This window comes from Hyla sarda, assembly GCF_029499605.1.
Source record: "Hyla sarda isolate aHylSar1 chromosome 1 unlocalized genomic scaffold, aHylSar1.hap1 SUPER_1_unloc_10, whole genome shotgun sequence".
Lineage (NCBI taxonomy): Eukaryota > Metazoa > Chordata > Amphibia > Anura > Hylidae > Hyla > Hyla sarda.
Window position 1 is genome coordinate 545,883 of NW_026607571.1, and position 13,851 is coordinate 559,733.

Here is a 13,851-nt window from a genome sequence, read left to right on the forward strand (position 1 = left end):
TATGAATGCAGTAATGTATCAACAAATACTGGCGGACAATTTGCACTCGTCATCCAGGAAGCGAAGTATCGGACGTACGTAGATTCCACCATGACAATGATCCAAAACACAAGGCCAAGTCCACTTGTCATTGGCTACAGCAAAATAAAGTGATGGTTCTGGAGTGGTTATCTCGTGACGTCACGACTCCACCCCGTGTGATGTCAAGCCCCGCCCCCTCAATGCAAGTCTATGGGAGGGGGCGTGACAGCCGTCACGCCCCCTCCCATAGACTTGCATTGAGGGGGCGGGGTGTGACGTCACACAGGGGCGGAGTCGTGACGTCACGATCTTCCGTCCCTGTGGTCGGGAGCCAGAGCCTCCAGCGCTTCCGGATCCAGTTACAGGTGGGTGCTGTATGCTATATTGCGGTGGTTCCCAGCAGCGGGATCCCTGTAATCCGACATCTTATCCCCTATTCTTTGGATAGGGGATAAGATCTCTAGGGGCGGCGTACCCCTTTAAGAACTGGGGTATGTAAACTTTTGGTCATTTGGGTAGTTTGTGTAGTGATTATGATTTAAAAAGAGTAAACACAGTTGTTTGACAATAAATGGCTTCAGCCGACCACTGACCGTGAGTGAAAGAAACGTTTTAGTGTTATCATTCATATTCTCTGAACAATGGTTAAGAAATCATAAATTCTGCAAGGGTATGTAAACTTATGAGCCCAACTGTATGATCATGGGGGGGGGGCGCACATATTTGTAAATACTGTTATAAGCAGAAAAATCTCTGGTGAACATTCCCTAGAGTCAGTGCCCGGAGTGACCCCGAAAGAAGGAAACTATAAAGGGGGGATCATCTCCTCTCCTCTGTGTTCTCTTCTGGGGTCAGGTGACCATCAAAAACTGCAGCAAAACTTCATGTGTGTTTCCAACCTAATAATATTTTATACATTTCCCATAATCCATTTTTATCCCAACAGAAAATCCCAGTAAGAATTCTGAGGGAAACTTCATGTTATCCCTGAATGATAAAGGAGAAGATGAAGATATGATGGAGCGCTCCTCAGGAGAAGACCTCCTTACCCCTAATGTCCATCCAGATCTATCCTGTAATAATCTACCTGATCATGAGGAACCTTCACCTGACCAACCACACATTGTTACCACAAGGACAGAGCAGGATCATGGGAAAGGTTTATATTGTGAGGAATGTGGAAGAGAATTTTCAAAAAGATCATCTCTTCTTAAACACCAAAAAAGTCACACAAGAAAGCTGTATGTGTGTTCTGAATGTGGGAAATGCTATAAAAGGCAATCAGCTTTTATTTTACATGAGAGAATCCATACAGGGGAGAAGCCATATTCATGTTCAGAATGTGGGAAATGTTTTAAACGAAAATCATGTCTTTCAGAACATGAGAGAACTCACAAAGGAGTGAATTCATGTTCACAATGTGGGAAATGTTTTATGCAAAAATCGCAACTTTCTAGACACGAGAAAAGTCACAGAGGAGAGAAGCCATATTCATGTTCAGAATGTGGGAAATGTTTTATGAGTAAGTCAGAGCTTGTTATACATGAAAGAATTTACACAGGAGAGAAGCCATATTCATGTTCAGAATGTGGGAAATGTTTTGTGAGTAAGTCACCTCTTGTTATACATGAGAGAATTCACACAGGAGAGAAGCCATATTTATGTTCAGAATGTGGGAAATGTTTTAAAAGTAAGACAGAGCTTGTTGTACATAAAAGAATTCACACAGGAGAGAAGCCATATTCATGTTCTGAATGTGGGAAATGTTTTAAAAGTAAGACAGAGCTTATTAAACATGAGAAAATCCACACCATAGAGAAGCCATATTCATGTTCTGAATGTGGGAAAGATTATAAAACTAAAGGAAGTCTTATTAAACATGAGAGATTTCACACAGGAGAGAAGCTATTTTCCTGTTCAGAATGTGGTAAATGTTGTATAAGTAAGTCAACTCTTGATATACATGAGAGAATTCACACTGGAGAGAAGCCATATTCATGTTCAGAATGTGGGAAATGTTTTATGAGTAAGTCAGCTCTTGTTAAACATGAGATATTTCACAAAGGAAAGAATCCATTTTCATGTTTAGAATGTGGGAAATGTTTTAGGAGTAAGTCAGTTCTTGGTATACATGAGAGAATTCACACAGGAGAGAAGCCATATTCATGTTCAGAATGTGGGAAATGTTTTAAAAGTAAGTCAGAGCTTTTTGTGCATAAGAGAATTCACACTGGAGTGAAGCCATATTCATGTTCAGAATGTGGGAAATGTTATTTAAGCAAATCAAACCTTGTTATACATGAGAGAATTCACACAGGAGAGAGGCCATATTCATGTTCTGAATGTGGGAAATTTTTTAAAAGTAGCACAGAGCTTGTTACACATGAGAGAATTCACACTGGAGAGAAGCCATATTCATGTTCAGAATGTGGAAAATGTTTTAAAACTAAATCACAACTTTCTGTACATGAGAGAAGTCACACTGGAGACTGATAGATGAAATAATAAATGATAAAAATATAATATGGGGAATGGAAATCTGAGATCTCAGGTGACAGTAAAATGTGATGTTTCTAAGTTCTGTTGTGAGAATTAACCCTCGAATAAACTTCATAATGAAACCTAAGCAGAAGCTAAAGCCAACCTCATCTCTTGGTCATCAGCACCTGGGGTCATGTGACCTTTGTAGGTAAATAACGGTAATGAGAAGTAATATGTAATGCTATTGTGTATCATTTAGTAGTGACTTGTAGCTCTACACTACAGTATGATTGGATGATTTCTATGGATGATAATGATTGGTGATTACTATGTATTACCTCGGCCTCATTTCCATTAGAAATATTACTGATTGTATCTCATGTGTCACTTCTGTCCTATCAGGATCAGGACACTTCTGTGTTGTCACCAATAACCCTTAGGCTCGGGTCACACACAGGATTCTGGTCATATTTATCATTGTTTTTCCCTCAGACTGAGCTGCCTGTGCTCCATACAGAAGGTGCTGTCATGGCAGGCCGCCCTACTTGTCAGTGTTTAATGTTAAAAAGTTTTTCTGCTGGTCTTATTTTTTAACTTTTTGTATGTTGCAGGTCCTTTTCTGCCTATTTACCCTCAGACAGAGTTGGCCCTCTTTAATCACCAATTGTTTAAAGGGTTACTCTTCTCCACAGCATCCGGAACATTGAGTTCCTGAACGCTGTGTGCGGGCTTCCGTGTTCGCGCCCGACCCCTCGTGACGTCACGCCCCGTCATGTGACGTCACGTCTCGCCCCCTCAATGCAAGTCTATGGGAGGGGGCGTGATGGCCGTCACGCCCCTCCCATAGACTTGCATTGAGGGTGCGGGACGTGACGTCACATGACGGGATGTGATGTCACGAGGGGGCAGGCGTGAGCACGGAAGCCCGCACACAGCGTTCAGGAACTCAATGTTCCGGACGTTGTGGAGAAGAGTAACCCTTTAACCTGGCGTGCCCCAAGTTGGAATAACAGAGAGCTGTGGCGTCTGGTAAAACACATGCACCAGACTTCCGGTTCCGGACGACAGCCAGGAAGGGCACTCGCCTCATTCCAGGGATCCCGGAGCGTGCAGGGAGCACAGGGGGACTGAGATCGCCGTAAGGATGGCAGCGGCAGACACAAATTCAGGCGGTCCTGCACTGCCTTCCTGAAGGGGCCGCCATCTTCTTCAAGCCTACAGAGCACAGCTGAGGCTGCTTTTGGATTACCCGCCTGCCCGCTCTCACTTGTAAAAGGAGGAGACAGCGACAAGGGACAGTGGCAACAGCCCTATATCAGGCAGCCTCGGGAGTAATAAGGGGCTGCCTTTTGCCATATTCCGCTCCAGCCATGCCACATAGAGGAATTGGCATCTTCTATACAAGAAGGGTCATGTAATACCCCAGCGCTCATCTCCCCCACGGCCTCAGTAGAGAGGCTTCCTCTTAATACCCCCTCTGCCAATAACCACAGCCCATCTCTGCCAGTGACCACTGTCTGCATCTTGACCTACTTATGGACTGCTACCTCACTAAAGGATCCCAACATGGGGGCTCCCCTCAGTGCCTGCACCTCTCTAAGATCCACTTTCTGTCTCAGTTACTTCTAAGGGCACACAGCCCCAACCTGTGGCTATGGATGTTGCAAGTAGCCAGCCGCTGTTTACCCCTGAGGAAGGTGCCCCTGGAGCCCTTCATCTCCCTCCCTTGGTGGGTGCATCGGAGGTCTCTTCTTCCCCCATGGATCTTCAGACCCTGGCTGCAACCTTAGTCAAGCTAATTTCCCTTACTATACAGTCAAACCTTGAAAGCACCATATGCTCGACGCTAACTCAACTGCAAACAGATTTAGGTGCTCAATCGGGTCACCTGGATGAATTGGAACAGCGCATTATCGCTCTGGAAGATGAAAATAGCGGTCTCGATACTAGACTACGCCAAACTGAAACAGATCTCTGCTATGTTAGGGAGAAAATGGAAGACCTAGAGAACAGATCATGCCGCAACAATTTATGTATAGTGGGGTTCTGTGAATCTCTCCTTCCCTCTGACCTACAGGACTATTGTGAAAGTGATTTGTCCAAGTCACTAGGGCTTGCGCTTAAATTCAGAGTGTAGAGAGCTCATCGAGTGGGCCGGGATCAGTTAGCCCCCTCTCAGTCTTGGCAGGCTGAAGATTCCCGCCCTCGGCAAGTCATATTCAAATTGCTGGACTATAATGATAAAGTGGGGCTTCTGAGGGCCTACAGGAAGCGCTCATCCCCACTTACTTTCCATGATAAGAAGGTATTGCTGTTTGAGGCCTTCTTCACAGATGTCTCCAAGCGTCAAAAGGCCTATGGTAAAATCTGCTCTGAACTGTTCAAAGCCAAACTATGTTTTCAACTCTAGTATCTGGCCACCTTGAAGGTATTCTGATGAGATGGCTCCTTCTCTTACCAAACCCCGGCCATGGTGGAGGCCGCCCTACCAGAGCTCTTGAGGGAACCTGCCCGCCTCTCCCGCTGTTCCTCTCATCACTCTTCATCTCCCAAAAACCGGGGTGACCCATCTTGTCACTCCTCTAGACGCAGAAACAGCCGCACAAGATCTCTGAGAGACACCAGGAAGCGTTGCGAATCAGCAAGGAGGCGTAGCAGAAGCAGCCGTCCTCCTCTCCAGACTGCGTATCATTTATGTACTTGTCTCATACTGCCTTTATAGCATGGGGGATAAGCCGCTCTCAGGGGTTCTAGACTTATGGAGGCCCTTATGGCCGCTTTCTTTTTTATTGTCCTTGGGAATCGCTTTATATTGTGCAGTAAGGGGTTCCAGCTGTTAGTTGTTCTATGTTAAATAAATATGATGACTCTTGTTCTTATACACTGGTGGTTATATTCCATTGTGCCTCTTTTGTCCCTCAATAAGGTTGATCCAGTTTTAATCTACTTGCTCGGGGTAGAGGTAGGTGCTTTTCCCCCACCACGTTTCCTTGGGGTTTCCATAAGGCTCCTCCTCCTGTCTCTACTTATTCAGTTCTTTCTCTTGTTTGTCTCCCCCTGGAGGCCCCTCTCTCTTTATTCCTAGCCTAGTTGAGTTGGCTGTATAAGGGGTCCGGGTCGGGAGTTCTGGCTGCCACATGCCTGAAAAATGTAAAGTCCTATTACCCATCACACGACCGTCCTTACTCTATCCTAGGGATCGGGCTGTCTGGGGATTTTTATGTTCCCGTTATTGTTCTCCTTCTGGTTGACTTTGTTTCTTTGTTTTGGTTCTCCTTCTCCCCCTTGTGATTCTCTCACAGTGCAATGTCCACTTGTGCTTTTGTCTCCTAGGAATGGTCAGTTCCATCCACTCTCTCCTTCTCCTACATGTTCTCCGCATGTCCTCCCAACTACCCTCTCTCCTGCGATTCCTACATGTCCATTGTCTGGTTTGGTTTTTCGCCCTATCGCCTAATGCCCAGGGGGATATTTGTTTGCAATGTGTGTGACATGGAATGTTTAGGGACTGCGCTTCCCAAAAGGGCTTGAAGATTCTGTGTTATCTGAAGCGCCTTCGTCCTGATATAGCCCTTTTACCGGAAACTCATTTAATGGAGCAGGATTTTCAGAGGATGCAGGTATACAAGGTGTTGGGCAGTCCAGCGGTGGAAGGCAAATCTAGAGTGGTAACATTGATTAATAAGTTGTTTGCGAACCACATCCTCTCGCATAACAGGGATGATGAAGGGCACCTCTCTCATATCCAATTGGTACATCAGGGTATTGCATATCATATTTATAATGTTTACCCTCCTAATGGTGATAACTCTTCCTTTCAATCTCTAGCAGATAAGGTTACTGGTTCTAGTGGACCACTGACCATCCTGGGAGGGGACTTAAATACGGTGGTCTACCCACAACTGGACCATAGGCGTTCAGTCCCCACATCCACCGCCCCACGTCAGAGGGGCAGAGTTCTCCCCCCTTACTTAAAGCAAACGGGACTGATAGATTCTTGGCGAAATTTTCATCCGGACGGGTGTGAGTACACGCACTTGTCACACGTACACAGCTCCTGGTCTCGCATTGACCATTTCCTGGTTAGTCCCTTACTGTGCTCCCGTGAACATACGGGACCTGGTCATTTCGGATTAATGAACCAATTGTTAAGAATAGAATTTCTAATACAATTATTCATTGGTGAATTTTTGAGTGCATGTACTCACTGCCAATGTTTTTCTATTTAGGTGTGTATTGAAAGCGCAACTGTCATGGAAATTATACCCCCCAGACTAATAACATGATAGTATAGATGATGATACGTGTAATGCAGCTGTACTTTTGGCTGCTGTTTATCCCTCTTTATCAGCAGGAAAATAGTTTTATCGTGCGGTCAGCAACAGACTGATAGGCGTGGCTGAGGATCATAAAGCCCCACCTCCACCACGCCTACCCCCTGTAAGTGAGTGCTGGACCACTGTATGATTGACACACAGGTCCCCACCCCCCGATGTCCATGATATGAAATACAGTGCCCCTACTCCTCTTCTTTCTTCTCATGGTGCCGGAGACGCGCTGCTTCTGCTTTAAATATAGGCAGAGAGCTCGCTCCCTGCCTCTAGCACTGCGCAGGCGCACTGAGCTGGCGGCAGACAACGGGAGCGAGCTCTCTGCCTGTAGTGAGAGCAGAAGCAGCACGTCTCTGGCACCATGAGAAGAAAGAAGAGGAGTACGGGCACTGTATTTCATATAACATAAAGGTGCACATTATATGTATAGGCTCAGTGGAGTCATGCCGGCCCGCACATCATGGACATCGGGGGGTGGGGACCTGTGTGTCAATCACACAGTGGTCCAGCGCTCACTTACAGGGGGTAGGCATGGCGGAGGTGGGGCATTACAATCCCCAGCCACGCCTATCTGTCTGTTGCTGACCGCACGATAAAACTATTTTGCTGCTGATAAAGAGTGATAAACAGCAGCCAAAAGTACAGCTGCATTACACGTATCATCATCTATACTATCATGTTATTAGTCTGGGGGGTATAATTTCCATGACAGTTGCGCTTTAAATAGAGAATTACGGGAGATAGAATTAACCTTAGTACTGGTGTTCTTCACAATTTGCAGAGGATAACCCCCTATCTAAAAACCTTTTTTTTTTCCATTTCATCAGCTTGTTTCTGGTATATCTCTTAATCCTGAGCATCTGGCTAAATGGAATGGTGTCTTTTGTTTGGGGAGGATGGGATGAATTGTAGTGTTGGACAGCATTTCTAGCAATAGCCTTTCTGAAACCTGATGTTTAAAGATTCCCCTCTACTACCTAAATTTAAACGTCCAGGAATTCAAGACTCTGATCTCCAAATTCAGAAGTGAATCTAATATTGACATCACTTATATCATTCAAATAAGTAATTAATTCCTGGAACAGACAAAAAAAATGTCATCCATATATCTCAAAAATTATTTGATGTGACTCACAAAGGGGTTAAATGGAGAAAACACAAAATTCCTCTAAAAAATCCCTAAAAAAAACATTTGCATAAGAGCATGAAATGGGCGTGCCCATAGCTGTACCATTTTGTTGAGATTTGTTGCCCGAATCTAAAACTGTTATAAGTGAGAATGAACTTGATGGACTCTATGATATCTATGAAATCCTGGGATTTGTTAGTGCACTCCAGAAACGTCATCATTGCCTGTACAACCGCATCATAAGGGATGCGGGTGTACAGGCTCTCGACGTCTATGGAGGCCAGCCTGTATTCTAGGTGCCAGTGGAAATCTTCCAGGGCAGTAATAAAATCCCCGGTGTCCCTTAGAAATGTTGGAATGATCTTTAACAAAGGGGACACCAACCACTCAACATTTTTTTGAAAGAAATTCGGTGGGGGCTCTGATGCATGCTACGATGGGTCTCCCTGGTGGGGGGATGCTGTTTCTTGTGTATTTTTGGCAGCATGTACCATCTCGGCTTACGAGGGTTTTTTGGTAATAATTTTTTGGCTGATAGTTTTTTTTCAGTGAATTTTCTGAGTAGGATTTTCAATCCATCTAAGACCTTCCTAAATATAAATTTTTACACTGTGAGCAGTGCAGGTCTTAGAATAAAGTCCTAGAGGTGGTGGCCGGATGATGGGACCCAATAAAAGGACAAGAAGAAGAATGCCGGCAATGGGAGAAGAAGAGAAGAATGAAAGGAAAAGAGAGAAAAGTGGAAAAGGCAACAGGAAGAGGAAGAAACCTCACGAATCCAACACCACCAACTACCCCCTACAGGAAGGAAGAAGGAAGGGTCTGGATGAGGTTATGTAGAGAGGGCAAAATCTCAAGCCAGGGACCCCACAGGAGATGGTGTTTCTTAATGACGTCCCTACTAAGACCCAAGAAAGAGACCACTGAGCATGCCGGAGGGGAATCCGTGCTGATTATAATAGGGGTCAGGGGAATAAAGGTCTGAACAGGTCAGGTAGGTAGTACCCACGTGGGCTATGGATGCCATGATTGGCGGCAGTGTAGATAGGAAATGTCTCTTATGTGGTCTGCCATCTCTCCCACAATCTGTGTTAACCTTTTGAAGCCATAGAAAGATTAAATGGAAATTGGGAATGTTGATCATGTCCCTGAAGCCTTACGGCCACTCTCAGGCCCCTCTGGTCTTCCTGTCTGTAGACACATTGTAGTACACACCTTATATGTCCAATACTGACATGAAACATCCGAGGTACAGAAGGTTTACTGTGGAGTTTATAGTTTCCAGTTAAAATTTTATGTTTTTGTTTAGTTCCTTTAAATCTATGATCATCCTGAAGTCTAAATTTGAGATAAAAACAAAAAGTTACCAACAAAATGTTATTTCCTGTAGTCTGTAGGCAGCACAATAACAAATGGGTTAAAGCCCCCTGGATACATCACACAGAGTCAGGATAATAGAATTAATCAATAAAGCCTCTGTCACGATGCCGGCTGGCAGGTAGTGGATCCTCTGTGCCAGAGAGGGATTGGCGAGGACCGCGCTAGTGGACCGGTTCTAAGTCACTACTGGTTTTCACCAGAGCCCGCCGCAAAGCGGGATGGTCTTGCTGCGGCGGTAGTGACCAGGTCGTATCCACTAGCAACGGCTCACCTCTCTGACTGCTGATGATAGGCGAGGTACAAGGGAGTAGACAGAAGCAAGGTCGGACGTAGCAGAAGGTCGGGGGCAGGCGGCAAGGTTCGTAGTCAGGGTGGATAGCAGAAGTTCTGGTACACAGGCTTTAGACACACAAAACGCTTTCACTAGGCACAAGGGCAACAAGATCCGGCAAGGGAGTGCATGGGAGGAGGTCAGATATAGTCAGGGACCAGGTGGAAGCCAATTAAGCTAATTGGGCCAGGCACCAATCATTGGTGCACTGGCCCTTTAAGTCTCAGGGAGCTGGCGCGCGCGCGCCCTAGAGAGCGGAGCCGCGCGCGCCAGCACATGACAGCAGGGGACGGGAACGGGTAAGTGACCTGGGATGCGATTCGCGAGCGGGCGCGTCCCGCTGTGCGAATCGCATCCCCAACGGCCGTGACAGTGCAGCGCTCCCGGTCAGCGGGACTGACCGGGGAGCTGCAGGGAGAAAGACGCCGTGAGCGCTCCGGGGAGGAGCGGGGACCCGGAGCGCTAGGCGTAACAGTACCCCCCCCCTTAGGTCTCCCCTTTTTTTTGTCCGGTGACTGCCTCCCCTGGGATGAGGACACCGGGAAGGAATGGATGGTTTCCTCAATGGCAGGCAGTACAGCAGGAGTGGGAATGGGGAGGGAGGGCAGAGGGCGAGGCCTGGCACGGGGCAGTGTGACACCAGGACGAGGGCCAAGAGGAGGCACCGAGGCTTGCCTGAGTGGACTGGGAGGGGGGGAGAGGCATTTTCTGTGGCAGGCAGAGTCCCTAACGACCTTAGGGGGACCGGATACAGGAGGAACCACAGGGTCACGGCAGGGAGTACTGGGAACCGGTTTAAGGCAGTCCTTGGAACAAGAGGGACCCCAACTCTTGATCTCCCCAGTGGACCAGTCCAGGGTTGGGGAATGGTGTAGAAGCCAGGGTAGTCCAAGGAGAATTTCGGAAGTGCAATTGGGAAGGACCAAAAATTCAATTTTCTCGTGATGAGGTCCGATGCACATTAGGAGGGGCTCCGTGCGGTAACGCACGGTGCAATCCAACCTGGCTCCGTTGACCGCGGAAATGTGGAGTGGCTTGACAAGACGGGTCACCGGAATGCGGAATTTATTCACCAAGGACTCCCGAATAAAATTCCCAGAGGCACCAGAGTCCAGGCAGGCCACGGCTGAGAGGGAAGAGCTGGCTGAAGTAGAAATCCGTACAGGCACCGTGAGACGTGGAGAAGCCGACTTAGCATCAAGAGACGCCACACCCACGAGAGCTGGGTGCGAGCGTGCGTTTCCCAGACGTGGAGGACGGATAGGGCAATCCACCAAAAAATGTTCGGTACTGGCACAGTACAGACAAAGATTCTCTTCCTTACGGCGATTCCTCTCTTCCAGGGTCAGGCGAGACCGATCCACTTGCATGGCTTCCTCGGCGGGAGGCCTAGGCGCAGATTGCAGTGGAGACTGTGGGAGAGGTGTCCAGAGATCTAAGTCTTTTTCCTGGCGGAGCTCTTGATGTCTCTCAGAAAAACGCATGTCAATGCGAGTGGCTAGATGAATGAGTTCATGCAGGTTAGCAGGAGTTTCTCGTGCGGCCAGAACATCTTTAATGTTGCTGGATAGGCCTTTTTTAAAGGTCGCGCAGAGGGCCTCATTATTCCAGGATAGTTCAGAAGCAAGGGTACGGAATTGTATGGCGTACTCGCCAACGGAAGAATTACCCTGGACCAGGTTCAGCAGGGCAGTCTCAGCAGAAGAGGCTCGGGCAGGTTCCTCAAAGACACTTCGAATTTCCGAGAAGAAGGAGTGTACAGAGGCAGTGACGGGGTCATTGCGGTCCCAGAGCGGTGTGGCCCATGACAGGGCTTTTCCAGACAGAAGGCTGACTACGAAAGCCACCTTAGACCTTTCAGTAGGAAACTGGTCCGACATCATCTCCATGTGCAGGGAACATTGCGAAAGAAAGCCACGGCAAAACTTAGAGTCCCCATTAAATTTGTCCGGCAAGGACAGGCGGAGGCTAGGAGTGGCCACTCGCTGCGGAAGGGGTGCAGGAGCTGGCGGAGGAGATGATTGCTGCTGAAGTTGCGACTGAAGTTGGTGCACAATGGTGGACATTTCCGACAGCTGGTGGGTTAGATGGGCGATCTGTCGGGATTGCTGGGCGACCACCGTGGTGATATCAGAGATATAAGGCAGAGGGACCTCAGCGGGATCCATGGCCGGATCTACTGTCACGATGCCGGCTGGCAGGTAGTGGATCCTCTGTGCCAGAGAGGGATTGGCGAGGACCGCGCTAGTGGACCGGTTCTAAGTCACTACTGGTTTTCACCAGAGCCCGCCGCAAAGCGGGATGGTCTTGCTGCGGCGGTAGTGACCAGGTCGTATCCACTAGCAACGGCTCACCTCTCTGACTGCTGATGATAGGCGAGGTACAAGGGAGTAGACAGAAGCAAGGTCGGACGTAGCAGAAGGTCGGGGGCAGGCGGCAAGGTTCGTAGTCAGGGTGGATAGCAGAAGTTCTGGTACACAGGCTTTAGACACACAAAACGCTTTCACTAGGCACAAGGGCAACAAGATCCGGCAAGGGAGTGCATGGGAGGAGGTCAGATATAGTCAGGGACCAGGTGGAAGCCAATTAAGCTAATTGGGCCAGGCACCAATCATTGGTGCACTGGCCCTTTAAGTCTCAGGGAGCTGGCGCGCGCGCGCCCTAGAGAGCGGAGCCGCGCGCGCCAGCACATGACAGCAGGGGACGGGAACGGGTAAGTGACCTGGGATGCGATTCGCGAGCGGGCGCGTCCCGCTGTGCGAATCGCATCCCCAACGGCCGTGACAGTGCAGCGCTCCCGGTCAGCGGGACTGACCGGGGAGCTGCAGGGAGAAAGACGCCGTGAGCGCTCCGGGGAGGAGCGGGGACCCGGAGCGCTAGGCGTAACAGCCTCTAAGTTTTCCCCTATAAAGCCAATCACCAAACAAGAAGACAGTGGATTTTTTATGTAGCAATAGAAGCTATCACAGGTGGGGAGCTTGTGCTGCCTACGAACTACAGGAAATGAAAATGTAAATTTTTGTTTTCCTGTTCACTCTACGGTAATATAATAATAAATGGCACCTGAAAAGCAGTACCTTAAGATGGTGGGACAGATAACGCCAATGAGAAGACTTTGAGCCTCTGTTGTTAGTGTCTAGCCTGAAATGTGACAGTAAATTACTTTACAGAATTCATCCAATGGAACATTCTCTGGCTTAGCCTAGAAGATGGTGCTGGAACAAACCTTTAAAGGGGTACTCCCATGGAAAACTTTTGTTTTTAAATCAACTGGTGCCAGAAAGTTAAACAAATTTCTAAATTACTTCTATTAAAAATTCTTAATCCTTCCAGTACTTTTTAGGGGCTGTATACTACAGGGGAAATGCTGTTCTTTTTGGATTTCTATTATGCCACGACCATTGCGCTCTGCGGACCTCTGCTGTCCATTTTCTGAACCGTCCAGAGCAGGAGAAAATCCCCCTAGCAAACATATGCTGCTCTGGACAGTTCCTAAAATGGACAGCAGAGGTCATCAGAGAGCACTGTGGTCGGGACATAATAAAAATCCAAAAAGAAAAGCATTTCCTCTGTAGTTTACAGCCCCCCCCCCCAAAAAAAAAGAACACCCATTTTGGAAACTACACCCCTCAAGGAATGTAACAAGGGGTGCAGTGAGCATTTACACTGACGTTTGACTGATTTTTGGAACAGTGGGCTGGGAATATGAAATATTAGATTTCTTATTTTCTTGGACCACTGTTCCAAACATCTGTCAGACACCTGTGGGGTGTAAATACTCACTGCACCTCCCTTTTGTCTAGGACAGCACTGATCACCTTTATTTTCAAGGCCTCTGGGTCACCAGAGACTTAAATGGGCCAGAAAAGCTGTGATTCACCAATCAGAATTGAGGGTCTCTCAGGACCCCCATGGCCGATATGCCGGGGTGGCTGCTATTAGATAACAGCATCCTTGCCACCTCATTGACTCCCTCCTGCATTGATGAGTATTTTATTTTTACCAATGTAGGTTCTGTCCCATCTGGGGCCATTTTGTGGGAGGCTCGTGAGGCTGTAGTTCGCGGGCACTGCATTTCTCTGATACTCTGGCTCAGACTAGGGAGCTTACAGCAGAAATAGGGAGGCTAGAGGCTCTGTTAGTGGCTGCCCCTTCTCTCTCGGTGCTGCGGAGGCTGG

General features: G+C 47.7%; 1 protein-coding gene across 2 annotated transcripts in view; it reads left to right on the top strand.

Moving 5' to 3' along the window:
- The window catches only part of LOC130297933 (zinc finger protein 345-like), a 197,408-nt gene extending 194,761 nt beyond the window's left edge, over nt 1–2,647 (top strand). For both annotated transcript variants that reach the window (XM_056550780.1, XM_056550781.1), the window contains one exon: nt 968–2,647. In XM_056550780.1, coding sequence (XP_056406755.1) covers nt 968–2,514 — 1,547 coding nt within the window. In that variant the 3' untranslated portion in view covers nt 2,515–2,647. The remainder of the gene's footprint in view (nt 1–967) is intronic.
- Nucleotides 2,648–13,851: the final 11,204 nt, after the last annotated feature.